General features: G+C 45.6%; 1 protein-coding gene across 1 annotated transcript in view; it reads right to left on the bottom strand.

Moving 5' to 3' along the window:
- Positions 1–16,041, bottom strand: part of LOC141258702 (uncharacterized) — a 43,034-nt gene extending 26,993 nt beyond the window's left edge. Inside the window, exons 1-2 of the mRNA XM_073673722.1 lie at positions 15,891–16,041; positions 3,134–3,282 (exon numbers count right to left, since the gene is read on the bottom strand). Of these exons, the coding sequence (XP_073529823.1) occupies positions 3,134–3,211 (78 nt within the window). The 5' untranslated portion in view covers positions 3,212–3,282; positions 15,891–16,041. The remainder of the gene's footprint in view (positions 1–3,133; positions 3,283–15,890) is intronic.
- Between the last annotated feature and the right edge of the window lie 4,549 nt (positions 16,042–20,590).

Here is a 20,590-nt window from a genome sequence, read left to right on the forward strand (position 1 = left end):
CTTAAAAAAAAAAGCTTCAAAATGCGCGCGCCCGCAGGCGCGCGGTTTACCGATGTCCTCTTTTCAGCTCCAACAGCCAAAATCCAGTGTTCTTTGAGCTCGCGGAGACTCTTCACTTACCCCAAAATGCAGTGGGAATATGCAAATTATCTCCTCAGGACTCCTCCCCTGGTTTACCGATGTCCTTTTCAGCTCCAACAGCCAAAATCCAGTGTTCTTTGAGCTCGCGGAGACTCTTCACTTACCCCAAAATGCAGTGGGAATATGCAAATTATCTCCTCAGGACTCCTCCCCTGGTTTACCGATGTCCTCTTTTCAGCTCCAACAGCCAAAATCCAGTGTTCTTTGAGCTCGCGGAGACTCTTCACCTACCCCAAAATGCAGTGGGAATATGCAAATTATCTCCTCAGGACTCCTCCCCTGGTTTTGGTGTTGGTGCTGTCGCATCCCCAGTGGAAGTAAATCCAAATGAAAGGTAGCTTTCACTGTATTGCCTTGAGCTCACCGTCTTGTCTTTTTTCTTTTGTCGAACTCTCATACTAGGGCCTTCATTTGGGTTAGAATTGTGTCCAGGGTCCTGTTCGGCATTTGCCTTTTCCATTCTCAAATACTTCTCCATCACTGCTGAGATAGTGTGCGCAGCCACACACTAAAATAGAAGAGTATTACATTATCTGCCACACTTAAAGGACCTCTGCTAGGCATATTTCATTCCTGAGGGCTTAAAAAGCAGCTCTCGTGGTGACAAGAAGCTGATTTAAACCCCTCAAGAGTGAACTTCGCGAGAGCTGTATGTGTGTGATAATAACTTAGATTACTACGGTCTGCATTTCCTGCTTGAATTGACACTAGTGACGTAGCACTCAGCTTTCTCTATAAGTAGAATAGAGCCGGCTGCCAAGTGCTACGCCACTAGAGTCAATTCAAGCAGGACATGACTGCTGAAGAACGGTACTAATATCATTTATTATTCCATACATACAACTCTCACGGAGTTCACTCTTGGGGGTTTTAAATCAGCTTCTTACCACCACAAGAGCTACTTTTTTAGTCCTCAAGAGTGAAATATGCCTGGCAGAGGTCCTTTCAATAAATTATTTATTTTAAAAAAGTGAAATAAAAAAGTTTAACCCCCTCACATATTCAATCCCATGTAACCTCATAAATACAGTCCCACGTATATGAGCACATGATTATCAGCATCATATACTGTGATGTGCACTGTACAGCGCCACAGTATATGGTGCTGATTATTATGTGGCTCATATACTGCAATATAAAGGGGTACAATGAGAAGTACTATGGCCATGAGGCCAGAGTACAAGTGCCAGCTCATATACTCAGCATATGAGCTGGTACTTGTAGTACTCCAGCCTCATGACTATAGTATTTCTCATTTTACATTTCTCATTGTTATATGCAGTATACTGCTGGAGTACTAAAAGTACCAGCTCATATGCTGAGTATTCTTCCAACAGTTCATATACTCAGGCAAAAGCTCATATAGTCAGCATTATTGGCGGGCATTACCTTGGCGGCGGGCAAATGCGAGACTCTCTCCGCTCTCCGGATGACGCGCCGGCCTCGGTGACGTCATTAAGTCGCGCGAAGTTCAAAGCTTGCGCATGTGTTATTGTACATGTCTCCTACATTGTAAGAAGGCGTGACTGCGCATCGAGCGCATTGCCGGGAAACAAAACACAGGGGGCACCATAGTTTGGGGAACTTTCCCCGCGGAACACCCGACCATGTGTCGCAGCACACTAGTGTGCCGCGGAACACTGGTTGAAAATCACTGGGCGAGAAGATTGTCCTGTCTGTACTCAGTTCAGACACGGGAACTGATACCGCAAGGCAGGAAGCATAGACAAGACCTGGCACATCAGTGACTGGAAGCCAACTGACAGAACACAATGCTCAGGCATGGATTCCAGGGAGGAGCTGGGTTAAATACCAGGTGACAGACAGCAATAGGCTGAGGACGCACAAGGGGTGTGCCCGCAGCAGCTACAAGAAGCAGGAAGTGATCGGGCGCCGCTCTTAAGCAGCAGAAACAGAGGCAAGCAGACAGCATGGAGGGAAGCCAGGCTAGCAGACTGGACTGGAGATCAAGTACGCGCTCTTGCACAGTGGGAGATGGACCACTATGCAAGGACGCCGCCAGGTATGTCGGATGAATAGAGACGTGGTAGTATGCGTCCTGTAAGTCGATGGTCGCCATCACGAATCATTGTCCTATCAAGGGAACTGCTGACTTGATGGATTCCATCTTGAATTTCCTTTTGCCACTGGGGAAGGTACTTTGTAATGCGCCCCCTTACCGGCTTGGCGTCACGAATTGTGCTGTCGTTGCCCTTGGGAGAAAAAAATATTCCTGCCTTTCCCCCCTTTGGGGTAGCCCTACCGACCAGACTTTCCTTTCTCTTTGTACTGAGGGTTTTGTTCCTGTGTGGGGCGAAAGGGCCTTTTCCTGTAGTTTCTCGGTTCCGGCAGAGATTTCTTTTTGTCCGCAGCTTTCTCCAGAAGATCATTAAGGGCTGGACCAAACATATATTCTACTCGAAAGGGAATATTATCAGCAGATAATAGAAATATAGAAGAGTTTACCTCTCTACGCAGCAGATAATAGAAATATAGAAGAGTTTACCTCTCCACTCAGCAGATAATAGAAATATAGAAGAGTTTACCTCTCCACTCAGCAGATAATAGATATATAGAAGAGTTTACCTCTCCACTCAGCAGATAATAGAAATATAGAAGAGTTTACCTCTCCACTCAGCAGATAATAGATATATAGAAGAGTTTACCTCTCCACTCAGCAGATAATGATAGAAATATAGAACAGTTTACCTCTCCACTCAGCAGATAATAGAAATATAGAAGAGTTTACCTCTCGGCTCAGCAGATAATAGAAATATAGAAGAGTTTACCTCTCCACTCAGCAGATAATAGAAATATAGAAGAGTTTACCTCTCCACTCAGCAGATAATGATAGAAATATAGAAGAGTTTACCTCTCCGCTCAGCAGATAATAGAAATATAGAAGAGTTTACCTCTCTGCTCAGCAGATAATAGAAATATAGAAGAGTTTACCTCTCCACTCAGCAGATAATAGAAATATAGAAGAGTTTACCTCTCCGCTCAGCAGGGAGATTATCTCTAAGGCGAGGTCCGTTATTCTTCTTCTAATCTCTGTCTTGTCCTCGTCCATCCTTGTTGGGTCGCTCACTGGATGATCTGGCGGCTTTGGTCGTGTCGGCGTCTTTATGGCAGAGGGAGAGGCTGGAGATGACAGGGGACATCATCATTCGTGTTCTCAGATATTTTATAATGAATACTTATATATGCGGTGGGAGTATATAAGACCACACATCTGCCATCACTCTGATCATATGACTCTTAGGCCACATTCTCAAGTTCAGTATTTTACATCAGTATTTGTAAGCCAATATCAGAAGTGGAACCATCAGAGGAATAGTATAATAAATTAAAAACATGTCACCACTTCTGCATTTTTCACCCACTCCTGGTTTTGGCTTACTAATCATATAAAATACTGACCAAATACTGAATGTGTGAATGTGGCCTTATCGTAAGTAACACAAGTGTCATGCGGTGGGATATTGTGCGATCTCCTCGGTGTCGTCCCTGTGAAACTCTGACAGAGCGGATGAGGGTTTTCACATAGACAAAACACCAAAGCAACAGTCAGAGATCAATGCTGCGAAAGCCTCTACCAACAACCGACTCCTCCACTCCACACCAGGCAGTACGAAACTAACGCTGGCAATCCAAATTGCCAGAGGAGAGTATATATAGGAGACAGAAGTGGCCATTACTGAACAGCTGAGATCATCTTAGCTGGGAAGCTACAGAAACTCTAAGCTGGACAGTTTAACCCCTGCATTGATAACAGAAACCTGCACCATTTAATATGAAGGAGAAGTGCTTCTGCTCAGTGCAGGAGGGTAAGGAGAAATCAGACTGTGCGGTCTTCTGGCTCCTTTCTGTCGTGGTATACCCGTGACAGTACCCCCTTCTAAGGGGGACCCCTGGAACCTCAAGGCCGGGACTATCAGGGTGCGCCGCGTGAAAGGACTGGTTCAACCTGACCGCATGGATATGAGATGCTAAAACCCACGTTCTGTCTTCAAGACTGTAACCCTTCCAGTGTACCAGATACTGAAGAGAATGACGAACCAAGCGAGACTCAATGATCTTAGCTATCTAAAAATCCAAATTGACATAATCAATGACCGTATGATGGTGGTGATGGTTCAGAAGACGCAACATATTTTTTGAGTAAAGACCACTTAAACACATTATGAATCCTAAAAGTGGGTGGCAAAGCAAGGCGGAATCCTACAGGATTGATGATGGCCACAATCTTGTAAGGACCAAGGAACCTGGGCCCAAGTTTCCAAGAGGGAACCTTCAACTTTATGTTCCTTGAGGAACCACACCAAGTCACCAACACACAGGTCCGGACCCACCACACGCCTACGATCAGCCACACTCTTAAATTTGGTCCCGGTCTTCTTCAAATTATTAAGACGCAATACATGATGAAAATTGTTCTACTTCAGGTATTCCAGAAGAAAGATTCCTATTAAAAGAGCAGAACTGAGGATGAAAACCGTAGGCCCCGAAGAACAAGGACTTACCAGTAGACTCATGAGAATGGTTATTCACCACGAATTCAGCTAGAGGTAAGTAACCCAATCCTCCCGATTCTCAGACGAAACACCTAAGAGAAGTCTAAGTCTGCCCATTAGGCTATGTTCACACACGTGTTTTTATCTGCTGCAAATCTGCTGCTAACTTCTCTCTGGCAGGAAAACAGCTGTGTTAAAAATGCAGGTTTTGTTGCGTTTTTTATTGTTTTTTGCTGCGTATTTTTGACCACCCATTACTTCAAATGGGTGAAAAAACGCTGCAAATACGCAGCAAAAACGCAGGTGCGTTTTGTGCTGCAAAAACGCTGAAAGAAGTGACATGCTCTATTTTCTAAAAACACAACCATGTCACAAAATAGCAAGCGAAAAAAAACATGATGTATGAACAGAGAATTCAGGTTTCTCATAGACTTTGCTGGTGCTGCAAAACACAGCTGAAAATTTGCATAAAAATCTGCAGCAAAATACGCTGCAAAACCCAATGTGTGTGAACATAGCCTTAGACTGTGGATGAAGTGCTGAAGAGAACGACTGATGGATCCTCAAATGAGCTCAAAACGCTTTCCAAAACTTGGAAATAAATTGCACTCCCCGGTCAGAAGCCATATCGGTAGGAATCCCATGTAATCTTACGATTTGTTTGATGAAAATTTGCACCAAGGTCTTGGCGATGGGTAAGGTGGACAGCGCAATGAAGTGAGATATCTTGCTGAATCTGTCCACCACCACCAAAATAACTGTATTACCTGCAGATGCGAGTAAATCGCTAATGAAATCTACAGACAAATGAGTCCAAGGTCTTCTGGGAATCGCCAATGGTTGGAGAGACCCAGACAGACGAGTATCAGGGGTCTTAGAACGTGCACAAACTACAGGCAGGAACATACTCCCAAACATCCTGGACCCCAGACCACCAAAAACACCGGATAAGGAGATCTGTGGTGGCTTACTACCAGGATGTCCGGCCAAGATCGAATCATGATGTTCTCTTAGAACTTTAAGACGTAGATTCATGGGTACGTATAGTTCACCTATAGGACAGACACCCGGGGCATGCCCCTGAGCCTCTACAACCCCCCTGAGCCTTGACAACCTCCTTCTCTAGATCAGAACCTATAGAAGCAATAACTTCTCCTTTCTGTAATAAAGGAAGCGGTCCACAAATATCTCCCCCCCAGGATATCGAGATAAGGCAACCGCCTCAACATTCTTATTCCCCGGCCTATATGTCACTAAAAAGTTGAATCTGGTGAAGAACAATGACCATCTTCCCGTTTAGGAATCAGACACTTAGCGGATTGTAAATACAATGGATTTTTATGATCAGCGATTACCATGACAGGATCTACTGCCCCTTCCAGAAAATGACACCACTCTTCAATAGCCACCTTAATTGGCAAGAGTTCCCTGTTACCGATGTCATCGTTTTTCTCAGGGCTGTGGAGTCAGAGTCCGTGGCCATTTTGGTGGAGTCGGTATAAAATGGACCAACTCCAAAAATATATAATAAATTGGGTACAGTAGTTCAGTGCAGTTTGTGGGGAATATTGTTTCATAAGGATTTGGGAAAGTTCTGAAATGTCCTATAAATGTCTGTCCTATTCCTGATCTCAGGGTCTGGACTTTTATCGGAGATGAATCTGTGCTGCACTAAATTTATCACTTAACCCCTTTACCACCGAGGGTGGTTTGCACGTTAATGACCAAGCCAATTTTTACAATTCTGACCACTGTCACTTTATGAGGTAATTACTCTGGAGCTTCAACGGATCCCCCTGATTCAGAGAATGTTTTTTCGTGACATATTGTACTTCGTGATTGTGGTAAAATTTCTTCGATATCACTTGCGTTTATTTGTGAAAAAAATGGAAATTTGGCAAACATTTTAAAAGTTTTCACAATTTTCAAACTTTGAATTTTCATGCCCTTAAATCAGAGAGATATGTCACAAAAAATAGTTAATAAATAACATTTTCCACATGTCTACTTTACATCAGCCCAATTTTGGAAACAATTTTCTTTTTTGTTAGGGAGCTATAACGGTTAAAAGTTGACCAGCGATTTCTCATTTTTACAACAAAATTTACAAAACCATTTTTTTTAGGGACCACATCACATTTGAAGTGGCTTTGAGGGGCCTTTATGACAGAAAATACCCAAAAGTGACACCATTCTAAAAACTGCACCCCTCAAGGTGCTCAAAACCACATTCAAGAACTTTATTAACCCTTCACGTGCTTCACAGAAATTAATTGAACAATAAAGGAAAAAATGAACATTTAACTTTTTTTCACTAAAATTTTACTTTAGACCCTATTTTTTTTAATTTTCACGAGGGTACAAGGAGAAATTAGACCCAAAAAGTTGTTCTGCAATTTCTCCTGAGTACACTGATACTTCATATGTGGGGGAAAGCCATTATTTGGGCGCACGGCAAGGCTCGGAAGGGAAGGAGCACCCTTTGACATTATCAAGGCAAAACTCGCTGGAATTGATAGCGGTCCCCATGTCGCGTTTAGAGAGCCCCTGATGTGCCTAAACAGTGGAAACCCCCCACAAGTGACCCCATTTTGGAAACTAGACCCCTTAAGGACCTTATTTAGATTTGTAGTGAGCACTTTGAACCCCCAAGTGTTTCACAAAAATTTATGGCGTAGAGCCGTGAAAAAAAAAAAATCTTTTTTTTCCCACAAAAACGATCTTTTAGTCACAATTTTTTTATTTTCACAAGGGTAACAGGAGAAATTGGACCCCAAAAGTTGTTCTGCAATTTCTCCTGAGTACGCAGATACCCCATGTGTTGGAGAAAATTACTGTTTGGGCGCATGTCAGGGCTCGGAAGGGAAGGAGTGACGCTTTGGAATGCAGACTTTGATGGAATGGTCTGCGGGCGTCATGTCACGTTCTCAGAGCCCCTGATGGGCCTAAACAGTGGAAATGCCCAACAAGTGCCCCCTTTTTTAACTGATACCTGATTTTTTAATTTTATAATGTAGTGTCATGTTAGTTGTGTAGTGTTCATCAGGTTGTCATACGTCAGAAATTAATTTAATAGTCAATGGAAGTACGGTACCTTCTGAAGCATTCTTTCATGCAGAGGCCAGGTTTGTCGGGGCAGGTGTCACATTGATAAATGGTGTCCTTGCGTATTGCCCTTTTATAACACACTCAGCACTTCTTTTGTGACTTACCTTTTTTTCTGCTGTGAGGGATCTCCCCCGGGAAATGCTGGCCTGGTATAATTCTCGGTTCTTCAGTTCCGGAAGTTCTGGGGCCCGCTCCGTCACCGCTGCCAAATATCAGGGCCTTGATAACTGTCTCCTGGAAGTGAAGGTACGACGCAGAAGTCTGGCCTGCACATTGTGACAGAAGGAAAGCGTTGTGCATTGCCATCTGTACCATGTGCACGGCCAGCTTCTTATACCATACCTTGGCCTTTCTCAAAGCTCTGTACGGCTGGAGGACTTGATCAGAGAGATCAACTCCCCCCATGTACTTGTTGTACCTCACTACACAGTCTGGTTTGGCGACCTGTGTAGTGGAACCTCTTACTGTTCTGCCATCACCATGTATGGTGGTCAAGAGAAGGACATCCCTCTTGTCCTTGTACTTGACCACCAGTAGGTGGTCGCTACATTGGGCTCTGCTCTTACCCCTTCTGAGCAGCTGCCCAATCTTTGGGAGGGCTCTCTGATTACCTATACGATGGACTACTTGCTAGAGATGGGGTGCACCTTACGAAGACTGGAAAACATGTATTTGGAAGTCGCCTTGCTACACTCATCAGAAGAGCTTTAAACTAGAACAATGTGGGAAGGGAAGCAAAAGGCCAGAAAAAGCCATACAGCTGACAAATACTATTGAGATCTCTGCTACTGGAAGTGGAAAAGAAGAACAAAGACAAAAAAATCTAAATAATAAAAATATGGGAGGAAGAGAAACCAATCACAAACTAAAATGTTTTTATACAAATGCACAAAGCATGGGCAACAAACAAGGAGAATTGGAACTACTAATGCAGGAAAAGGAATATGATGTCATTGGAATCACTGAAACTTGGTGGGACGATACACATGATTGGAATAAAAGGCTAAAAGGATACAACTTATTTGCAAGAAACAGACTTGATAAACGAGGAGGAGGTGTTGCATTGTATATTAGAAAAGCGTATATCTGCACAGAGATTGAAGCTTCAGAGACTGGGAGTTCTGTGGAAACTGTTTGGGTAAGAATACAAGGAGAGAACAACGGAAAGGACACCATTGTAGGCATTTACTACAGGCCACCTGGGCAAGCTGAAGATATAGATGAGCTCTTTATGTATCAAATGACCAAGTTCTCCAAAAAATATGACGTAGTGGTCATGGGAGATTTCAACTATCCAGACATTTGTTGGGAATCTCTCTCAAGTAAAACTAACAGGTCAAGCAAATTCTTATCCTCTCTTGCTGACAACTTTATCTTCCAAAAGGTAGGGGAGAAAACAAGGGGATCTGCTACTTTGGATCTAATCCTTATAAACAGGGAGGAAATGGTTGAGGAGGTAAAGGTGGCTGGGACCCTAGGAGGCAGCGATCATGCTATTATAGAATTTTGGATAACTAGAGGAGGAAGACATGTGAAGACTCAAACTTCAAGGTTAGATTTTAGAAAGGCAGATTTTAAGAGACTCAGAAAGAGAATAGGAGGGATCCAATGGCTGGATGTCCTTAAGGACAAAAATGTCCAGGAAGGATGGGAAATTTTTAAAAATGAGATTCTCAAAGCACAATCGTTAACAATCCCGAAAAGTAGGAAGAATGGGAAGCATTTAAGGAAACCAGGATGGATGAACACAGAACTTAAACACATGCTAAAAAGAAAGAAAGAAATGTTTATTAAATGGAAAGAGGGAGGCATATCTAAAGAAGATTATAATGCAGTCTGCAGATCCTGCAGGGCACGTATCAGGTTAGCTAAAGCTGACAATGAATTAAGGCTTGCAAGAGATGTCAAAAGCAATAAAAAAGGATTTTGGGGGTATGTCAAAAGTAAAAGAAAAGTCAAAGATGCTATAGGATTTTTACAGGATGAAAATGGAGAAATGGTAAGAGAGGATGTTGAGAAGGCCGAACTTTTTAATTCCTATTTTGCATCTGTTTTCTCTCAGAAAGAAAATGTAACATCAACTGATCTTCACTGTCCTTTTAAAGGAATAGAGGAATCCAAGTTATCAGTAAACAGAAAGATTGTGAGGGAATTTTTAGCTAACATAAATGAGTTCAAGTCTCCAGGTCCAGATGAATTACACCCCAGAGTACTGAAGGAGATTGTAGAAGAAATTTTAGAACCACTCTCCATAATCTTTGAAAATTCTTGGAGAACAGGAGAAGTCCCAGAAGACTGGAGAAGAGCAAATGTTGTTCCTATCTTCAAAAAGGGGAAGAAGGTGGACCCAGGGAACTATAGGCCGGTGAGTCTGACTTCTATACCAGGAAAGATCTTTGAACAAATTATTAAACAACATGTATGTAAGTACATGGATAAGAATGAAGTGATTAACCAGAGTCAGCATGGGTTTGTAACTAACAAGTCATGTCAGACTAACTTAATTTCCTTCTATGACAGAATCACTGACTGGGTGGATCAGGGAAATGCTGTAGATATAGTATATCTTGACTTCAGCAAAGCATTTGACAAAGTATCTCACATCATCCTTATTGAAAAAATGACCAAGTATGCAATGGACCAGGCAACTGTTAAGTGGATTCATAACTGGCTTAGTGATCGGACTCAAAGGGTGGTTGTAAATGGCTTCACATCCAGCTGGATGAATGTCTCAAGTGGGGTACCACAGGGCTCCGTCCTGGGACCTGTATTGTTCAACATCTTTATCAATGATTTAGATGAAGGAATTGAGGGTAAACTGATTAAATTTGCTGATGACACAAAGCTAGGAGGGATAGCTAATACTAGAGAAGAGAGAGAGAGGATTCAAAAAGACCTAAATAAACTGGAGCAGTGGGCAGCAACCAACAGAATGGTTTTTAACAGGGAAAAATGCAAAGTACTACATCTGGGCAATAAAAATGAAAAAAGCATATACAGAATGGGAGGAATAGAGCTAAGCAACAGTACATGTGAAAAAGACTTAGGTATACTAATAGATCATAGACTGAACATGAGTCAACAGTGTGATGCAGCAGCAAAAAAGGCAAATACAATTCTGGGATGTATTAACAGAAGCATACAGTCTAGATCACGTGAAGTCATTATCGGTCTTTACTCCTCTTTGGTCAGACCTCATCTGGAATACTGTGTACAGTTTTGGGCACCACATTTTAAAAAAGACATCGACAAACTGGAGCAAGTTCAGAGAAGAGCGACCAGAATGGTGACTGGTCTGCAAACCATGTCCTATGAGGAACGGTTGCAGGATTTGGGAATGTTTAGCTTGCAAAAAAGAAGACTGAGAGGAGACTTAATAGCTGTCTACAAATATGTCAAGGGCTGTCACATTGTAGAAGGATCATCTTTATTCTCATTTGCACAAGGAAAGACTAGAAGCAATGGGATGAAACTAAATGGGAGGAGACACAGATTAGATATTAGAAAAAACTTTTTGACAGTTAGGGTGATTAATGAGTGGAACAGGCTGCCACGAGAGGTGGTGAGTTCCCCTTCAATGGACGTCTTCAAACAGAGGCTGGACAGACATCTGTCTGAGATGATCTAGTGAATCCTGCTTTGAGCAGGGGGTTGGACCAGATGACCCAGGAGGTCCCTTCCAACTCTACCATTCTATGATTCTATGATTCTATGATTTTTGTGGACAGTATCGCAGGCTGCGGTACCTCGCGCAGAGAGGGACTTGAAGAGAGAGGCGCTGGTATAAAAAGTTATCCACGTACAGGTGATAACCTTTATCCAGCAGTGGGTGCACCAAATCCCACACAATTTCCCCCCTCACTACCAGACCAAGGAGGCATTCAGGGGGTTCAATCCAGGAGCCCATCCCTTCGTAAACTCTAAACTTATGAGTGTACCCTGAGGTACTCTCACACAGTTTATACAGCTTTATCCCGTACCTTGCCCTCTTACTGGGCAGGTACTGCCGGAATCCAAGCCGCCCCTTAAAAGCGATTAAGGGCTCATCCACGCAGATGTCCCTTTGGGGCACGTACACTTCAGCAAACTTGTTGTTGACGTGCTCGATGACTGGCCGAACTTTGAAAAGACGATCAAAGTTCGGGTCATCGAGTGCAGGACACCTTGCATTATCGTTGTAATGCAAGAACTTGTGGATAGTCTGAAAGCGTTTCCGAGTCATGACCATTCGGAACACTGGACTGTTATACAAAACGTCAGCACTCCAGTATTGACAAAGTTCTGACTTCTTCAGGATCCGCATATGAAGGACCAGGCCCCAAAACTTCATCATTTCTACTAGATCTACAGGAGACCAGTTAGAAAATGATGAAGAGTGGTTTTGTTCCAAAAATTGATCAGCGTATAAATTAGTTTGGCCCACCATGAGGTTTATAAAATCCTCAGAGAAAAAGACTTCGAAAAAGTCTATTTCTGTGAGGCCGGTGGTGTCAAACTTGATTCCCGATTCCGCCACGAAATCAGGAATCAGTGGCTCATAATTTTCGGGGGGCGAGGTCCATAAGGGATCAGAAATGGGGGGCGCTGGATCATCTTCTCTCCTGCAACGACTGCGGAGCGGTCCAGCAGCACCTGAGGGGGAAAAGGAGGAGGAGGACGACGACGAGGAGTCGGAAAAATAAAGAAATGTGGGATCCTCGCCCTCGCTGTCAGTGTCGGAGGCAAGAAAAGCGTATGCCTCCTCTGCTGAATAGCGAGTTTTGGATCAGCGGGACATTTTTTGTTATGTATGCGGTGCGTGTGTGTCAGTACTTTATTTAGAGTGTGTGTGTGTCAGTACTTTATTTAGAGTGTGTGTGTGTGTGTGTGTGTGTGTGTGTGTGTCAGTACTTTATTTAGAGTGTGTGTGTGTGTGTGTGTGTGTGTGTGTGTGTGTGTGTGTGTGTGTGTGTGTGTGTGTGTGTGTGTGTGTGTGTGTGTGTGTGTGTGTGTGTGTGTGTCAGTACTTTATTTAGAGTGTGTGTGTGTGCTTGGTGTGAACTTTTTTTTCTGAAAAGAAAAAAAAAAAAAAGGGAAAACCGTATGTGGTGCAAACAGCGAGCACAAGTGCAGATCGGTGAACTATGTCACCAATCAACGCTCGACGGCAGCTTGATTGCAGCTGGATGTGCGCACGGATGTGGTGCAAAGGTGGGGGGGTGTAAAACAGCGAGCACGAGTGCGGATCAGTGATCTGTGGTCACTGATCAGCGCTCGGCTGCTGCAGGAAGCACGAAAAAAATGGACAAAAGTCGAGCGATCAAGTAATGATCAGCACTTGGTGGCAGAAAGGCGGACGGGGACGGGGATTGGGGTGGATGAGGAGGGATCAAAAAAATCCTACTTACAGTTGTCGTCTGTCAGATGTCTTCTGGAGCAGGAGCGGCGATTGTGGTATCACAGGCTTCTGTGGCACCGCAAGGCTCAGCACGGCGCACAATCGGACAGCGTGACCGCCCTCTACAAATGGAAAAAGGCTAGTGGAAAAAAAAAAGTGTAAAGTAGGGTGCGCAAGTGCTGATCGGTGATTTGCGTCACCAATCAACTCTCAGCGGCTGCTAGATGCGCACAAGGAGGTGGTGCACAGTTGGGGGGGGCAGGGGAGGTAAAAAGGTGGTGATGGGGTTAAGAAGAAGGAGAGAGAGGAAGGGGGGAGCGGGGGATTGGGGGTGGATGAGGGAAGATCAGAGATGGACTTACCAAAGTTCTTGTCTGTTCTTCTTTCAGGCTCTGTAGCAGAAGCCCAGCAGCAGGAGACTGGAGCAGTTGATCATCGATGGGAGCAGCAGCAGGAGACAGGAGCAGCAGTAGGCCCATTAGGAGCAGCGACCGGAGCAGGTAAGAGATGGTCTTGTGGTGTCACAGAGGCTTCTGTGGCACCACTAGACCCAGCACACCAGCGATCAAAAGTGTGACTGCTCTGTACAAATCCTCAACAAGTGTGAGGAGCTGCAGGGTGGTCACAGGGGGGTAATAGGGTGGTGACAGGAATGTCACAAGCCGATCACCACCCGGTCAGGCACTCTGATTGGAGCGATCAATGTCATAATCGATCGCTCCAATCAGAGCCGACTGGGGCCTGGACAGACACTACAGGGGGTCATAGGAAGGTAACAAGCCGGTCACCGCCCTGTGACCACTCGGTCACCTCGCGGTAGGTGCTCTGATTGGTGCAATCTATGAAACCGACGATCGCACAGATCTTCGAGCTTTGGGGCAAGGGCTGGGGTTTCTAGGCAATAGCCTAGGATCGGTGCCCTTAGTTGCACCGATCCTAGGCTGCACATCACTGTTTCCGGCAATCTGATTGCCGGAAACAGTGAGAATGTTGTGATTGGCTGTTCAGAATTGAACAGACAATCACAGCGATCGTGGTTGCGGGGAGGCGGCGACATCCCCCGGGATGCCGGCGCCATCTACCCTGAGGTAAGATGGCGCCGGAAATTTAATGCGATCACCGCGACCGAAGTTGTGGGACCGCATTAAAGATTACGCGTACTAATAAGTATCTGGTCCATAAGGCCCAGGGCGCACATAGGTATTAGTACGTATCATGTCGGAAAGGGGTTAAACATGAGCCAAGTATGAGGGAGTCGGAGTCGTGGAAATTGAGCAGTCAGAGGTTTGGCTCACTGACTCCACAGCCCTGGTTTTTCTCAGCGGACAATAGTTAGAGAAATATGCACACGGGCGCCATTTACTAGTAGATGCACCAGGCGACAACACAGCGCCCACCGGCACTTCAGACGCATCAACTCCGACACTGAATGGCTGAGTGACGTCAGGCTGCAGAAGAACCAGTGCAGAGGAAAAGCATCTCTACAAGGTACCAAAAGCCTCCCGGACCAATTGGAAAAGTCCATCTCTTTCCTGGTCGTGACCTCACACTATCCCTCCTGTATACCGCTCCCCTCATACACCGACCTCACACTATCCCTCCTGTATACCGCTCCCCTCATACACCGACCTCACACTATCCCTCCTGTATACCGCTCCCCTCATACACCGACCTCACACTATCCCTCCTGTATACCGCTCCCCTCATACACCGACCTCACACTATCCCTCCTGTATACCGCTCCCCTCATACACCGACCTCACACTATCCCTCCTGTATACCGCTCCCCTCATACACCGACCTCACACTATCCCTCCTGTATACCGCTCCCCTCATACACCGACCTCACACTATCCCTCCTGTATACCGCTCCCCTCATACACCGACCTCACACTATCCCTCCTGTATACCGCTCCCCTCATACACCGACCTCACACTATCCCTCCTGTATACCGCTCCCCTCATACACCGACCTCACACTATCCCTCCTGTATACCGCTCCCCTCATACACCGACCTCACACTATCCCTCCTGTATACCGCTCCCCTCATACACCGACCTCACACTATCCCTCCTGTATACCGCTCCCCTCATACACCGACCTCACACTATCCCTCCTGTATACCGCTCCCCTCATACACCGACCTCACACTATCCCTCCTGTATACCGCTCCCCTCATACACCGACCTCACACTATCCCTCCTGTATACCGCTCCCCTCATACAGTCACAGACAGGCACAGTCTCCAGAGCAGACAAGGGGGCGGTCCCTCCTCCTCCTCCAGAGCAGACAAGGGGGCGGTTCCTCCTCCTCCAGAGCAGACAAGGGGGCGGTTCCTCCTCTTCCTCCAGAGCAGACAAGGGGGCGGTTCCTCCTCTTCCTCCAGAGCAGACAAGGGGGCGGTTCCTCCTCTTCCTCCAGAGCAGACAAGGGGGCGGCCCCTCCTCCTCCTGAGCAGACAAGGGGGCGGTTCCTCCTTTTCCTCCAGAGCAGACAAGGGGGCGGTACTTCCTCCTGCAGGGCAGAGAAGGGGGCGGTCCCTTCTCCAGAGCTGACAAGGGGGCGGTCCCTCCTCCTCCTGACAGTGTGCGGACCGCGGGGAGGACTCAGACGTCTGCGGTCACAGAGGGGACACAGAGACTGCAGGGAGTGAGCAGAACACCGGCGGACACTGTGTGACTGAGGAAGAGGAAGCCATGACTGCAGCAGACTGTGTGTGAGAGCCGAGTCCTGGCTGCTGTCACCTCACCTGATACCGCAGCCGTGTGAACGCGTCCTGTGCGCAGGGCTCACACCGGAGACATCAGCTGTACCCACTGCACGGCGAGACTGCAGGACCTGTGATGACGTCAGCGCCATGTGATCAGGGGAGGAGCTTTATAGAACAGTGGTGATGAAGGACCTGTGGTGGCGATGGGCCTGTGATGACGTCAGCACCATGTGATCAGGGGCGGAGCTCTGTGGTCAGTGGCGATGGACCTGTGATGACGTCGGCGCCATGTGATCAGGGGGCGGGGCTCTATGGATCAGTGGTAATGAAGGACCTGTGGTGACGTCAGCGCCATGTGATCAGGGGGCGGGGCTCTGTGGATTAGTGATGAAGGAGCTGTGATGAGGTCAGCGCGTTCTCCCCCTTCCCCGGTGACCGTGCAGCGCCCCCTGGTGTCCTGTCCTCAGCTGTGCGCTGTAGTGGTGAGCAGTTTGTTCTATTAACCCTTTCGCCGAGTATTTCCAGCTGCTCGGGGATATGTCTGAATCGCTCCGTGTGATGATTTGTGACTGTTTGACAGCTTTATTACATGTGAGGAATGGCTATTTCTTGTCTGTTTCTTACACATTCCTCACATGTAATAAAGCTGTCAAACAGTCACAAATCATCACACGGAGCGATTCAGACATATCCCCGAGCAGCTGGAAATACTCGGAGCTCGGGTCCCCGTCCCTGCATGTTTGGTGGTCTTTAGAGAGCCAATGAACATGCAGGGATTGCCTGCCACTCACTGTAATGCCGTAGCCATGTTGGTTGTGGCATTACAGTGATTGGCTGGCCGCACAGCGTCATCAGGTGTATATCAGACCTGGCGCCGCCATGCTCATCACAGTCACTCCGGATCAGACAGTGTAGGGAGAGCTGCTGTTGAGCTAGGGAGAGATGGTGGAGACCTCCTATAGTACAGAATAGGGTCCACTGCACGTTCTTCCTGCTGCAGGATCTCCTATCCATAGCCCTAGATATCAGGGCTGATAATCTTTTAGCTCTTAATCCTGATCATTTTTGTGAAACGCAATCTAATACACCATTTATACTGCTCCATTTGCTTGTTAGCAGCATACAGCCAGATTTGGTTGATTTTATTCGCATTGCTATATTGTGGAAGCAGAGAAACTTCTCCATCATCTCAGGTGGTCAAATATTACTGCAGTAATAATCCTGACATTTTTTGGAAGCTGTGAAATATTTGTGATGACACAGATTTTCCTCTTAATTATCCAGACATACAAATCAGTAGGCCGGGAGCCATACACCTTTATTTTTATGTTGACTTTTTAATTTGTGTTCTTTGGTTGCTCAGCACAGACGATTGTTCGTATAAACCTGAATGTTGATCACTTGAGGTGATACTTGGTATTTGATGAATGGCTGTCATCTACATCTTATATCAGCTCTTACAATCTATCGTCTGCCAGTTTTGCAGTACAGGGACTCTGAACAATGGATGTCTGCTAGATATGTTAAATACCATTGTAGGGTGTTTGCCAGTCGACATTGCGGGATGAGCTGTGGATACTCGAGCCCTGTGAAATAACATCATCATCCCTTATCCTTGATCTGTGGATGTGTACTTGAAAGCACAATTGTGAACTATTTAAGGAGCACATGCCTCTGTACCAGGGAGACTTGACAAAAAGATAGACTCTTGAAGACAGTAACCTGGACACATGGCTCCATCAAGAGGAATACAGATCTGCTCCACAGAATATCACTGAACTCCAGAGACGTTATGAAGAAATCCAGGTTGGAACAATCCGGTCACCTGACCACATATCTCATTGCTCTATCCCATGCGGGCCAGCAGAAGGGTGAGATTGTGTAATATTCCACCATCTTGTGTGTGTATTTGCTGGGACTGTTTTATGTGTTTATTGGTCGCTGTGTGGTTCAGTAAGGTATTGCCACACTGATTTACCCGCACCCTGTGTTGCCTGAGTAGTATTATGCCCACAGAAGACCCCGAGTATTCAAAATATTATACTTTATTTAAAGTGTGCCAGTTGTGCTTTCAAAACATATATCCAGACTTGGCTGCTGACCAATAGCATCACTATACTGCTATTACAGAGAAACTTAGTCATCAGAGGTGATGAAATATTACTGCCGTAATAATCCTATAATTTTTTGGAAGCTGTGAAATATTATACTCCACTTAAAATGGGGAAGGCGCGAGGTAAGGGACAGGAAAGTGGATGTGATGCTGATGGTGCACACCAAGGCCGCGGGCAAGATGAAACTGTGCCTGCTGCGGGAGCACAACAAACACCCACATCAGGTAAACCTAGCTTCTGTGTCCCTCCTAGAAAGTGGGACAGGAACACCACTGTTGAAGCCAGACCAGTGTGAAAAGGTTATTGGTTGGATAGCGGATAATGCTTCCAGTCACTTAGCCACCACCACCCTGTCATCCACAAAGTCAAGTCTCAGTAGCCGTGAGTCTGGACCGCATATTCCTCACCCTGATCCTCCTTCCTCCCACCATGCCGAGTGCTCGGAGAAAACTGATCCCACACTTGGACACTCCGAAGCAGGGCCGGCTTCAGGTTTTTGTGGGCCCTGGGCGAAAGAGTCTCAGTGGGCCCCTTTAACACATACCACGATTCATGATGCACAGATACCACAGAGAACTATATATATAGTACAAGGCCTAAGATTACACTTCTTACATTACATGAGCGATATCTAGAATACTGGCCCCCATAAAATGCTCCATACAGGATACTGGCCCCCATATAATGCTCCATACAGGATACTGTTCCCTATAAAATGCTCCATACAGGATACTGGCCCCTATAAAATGCTACATACAGGATACTGGCCCCCATAAAATGCTACATACAGGATACTGGCCCCCATAAAATGCTACATACAGGATACTGGCCCCCATAAAATGCTCCATACAGGATACTGGCCCCCATAAAATGCTCCATACAGAATACTGGCCCCCATAAAATGCTCCATACAGGATACTGGCCCCTATAAAATGCTCCATACAGGATACTGACCCCTATAAAATGCTCCATACAGGATACTGGCCCCTATAAAATGCTCCATACAGAATACTGGCCCCCATATAATGCTCCATGCAGGCTGTGCCCCCACATGATGCTCCATGCAGGCTGTTCCCCCCACATAATGCTCCACGCAGGCTATTTTAAACTTTTTTAAAAAAATAAAAATTGAAAAGTGGGGCTTGCAATATTATTTGGCCCCTTTACTTTCAGTGCAGCAGTTCAGTGAGGATCTCTGAATGATCCAATGTTGTCCTAAATTACTGGTAATGATAACTAGAATCCACCTGTGTGTAATCAAGTCTCGGTATAAATGCACCTGCTCTGTGATAGTCTCAGGGTTCTGTTTCAAGTGCAGAGAGCATCATGAAGACCAAGGAACACACCAGGCAGGTCCGAGATACTGTTGTGGTGAAGTTTAAAGCCGGATTTGGATACCAAAAGATTTCCCAAGTTTTAAACACCTCAAGGAGCACTGTGCAAGCGATCATATTGAAATGGAAGGAGTATCAGACCACTGCAAATCTACCAAGACCCGGCCGTCCCTCTAAACTTACATCTCGAACAAGGAGAAGACTGATCAGAGATGCAGCCAAAAGGCCCATGATCACTCTGGATGAACTGCAGAGATCTACAGCTGAGGTGGGAGAGTCTGTCCATAGGACAACAATCAGTCGTACACTGCACAAATCTGGCCTTTATGGAAGAGTGGCAAGAAGAAAGCCATTTCTCTAAGATATCCATAAAAAGTCTCGTTTGAAGTTTGCCACAAGCCACCTGGGAGACACACCAAACATGTGGAATATGGTGCTCGGGTCAGATGAAACCAAAATCGAACTTTTTGGCCACGATGCAAAACGATATGTTTGGCGTAAAAGCAACACAGCTCATCACCCTCAAAACACCATCCCCACTGTCAAACATGGTGGTGGCAGCATTATGGTTTGGGCCTGCTTTTCTTCAGCAGGTACAGGGAAGATGGTTAAAATTGATGGGAAGATGGACGGAGCCAAATACAGGACCATTCTGGAAGAAAACCTGTTGGAGTCTGCAAAAGACCTGAGACTGGGACGGAGATTTATCTTCCAATAAGACAATGATCCCAAACATAAAGCAAAATCTACAATGGAATGGTTCAAAAATAAACGTATCCAGGTGTTAGAATGCCCAAGTCAAAGTCCAGACCTGAATCCAATCGAGAATCTGTGGAAAGAGCTGAAAACAGCTGTTCACAAACGCCCTCCATCCAACCTCAATGAGCTCGAGCTGTTTTGCAAGGAAGAATGGGCAAGAATTTCAGCCTCTCGATGTGCAAAACTGATAGACACATACCCCAAGCGACTGGCAGCTGTAATCGCAGCAAAAAGTGGCGCTACAAAGTATTAACTCAGGGGGGCCGAATAATATTGCACGCCCCACTCTTCAGTTTTTAATTTGTTAAAGTTTAAAATATCCCATTTGATATCTTTATGTTTGAAGCCAGAAATGTGGCAAAAGGTAGAAAAGTTCAAGGGGGCAAATACTTTCACAATGCACTGTATACAGGGCTCAGTATAAGTGAGTACACCCCTGTATTATCAGTACATTATATATACAGCGGTCAGCATAAGTGAGTACACCCCTGTATTATCCGTACATTATATATACAGGGCTCAGTATAAGTGA

The sequence above is a fragment of the Phyllobates terribilis genome, unplaced genomic scaffold (assembly GCF_046119375.1).
Source record: "Phyllobates terribilis strain yellow unplaced genomic scaffold, ASM4611937v1 Scaffold_3__8_contigs__length_932513732, whole genome shotgun sequence".
Lineage (NCBI taxonomy): Eukaryota > Metazoa > Chordata > Amphibia > Anura > Dendrobatidae > Phyllobates > Phyllobates terribilis.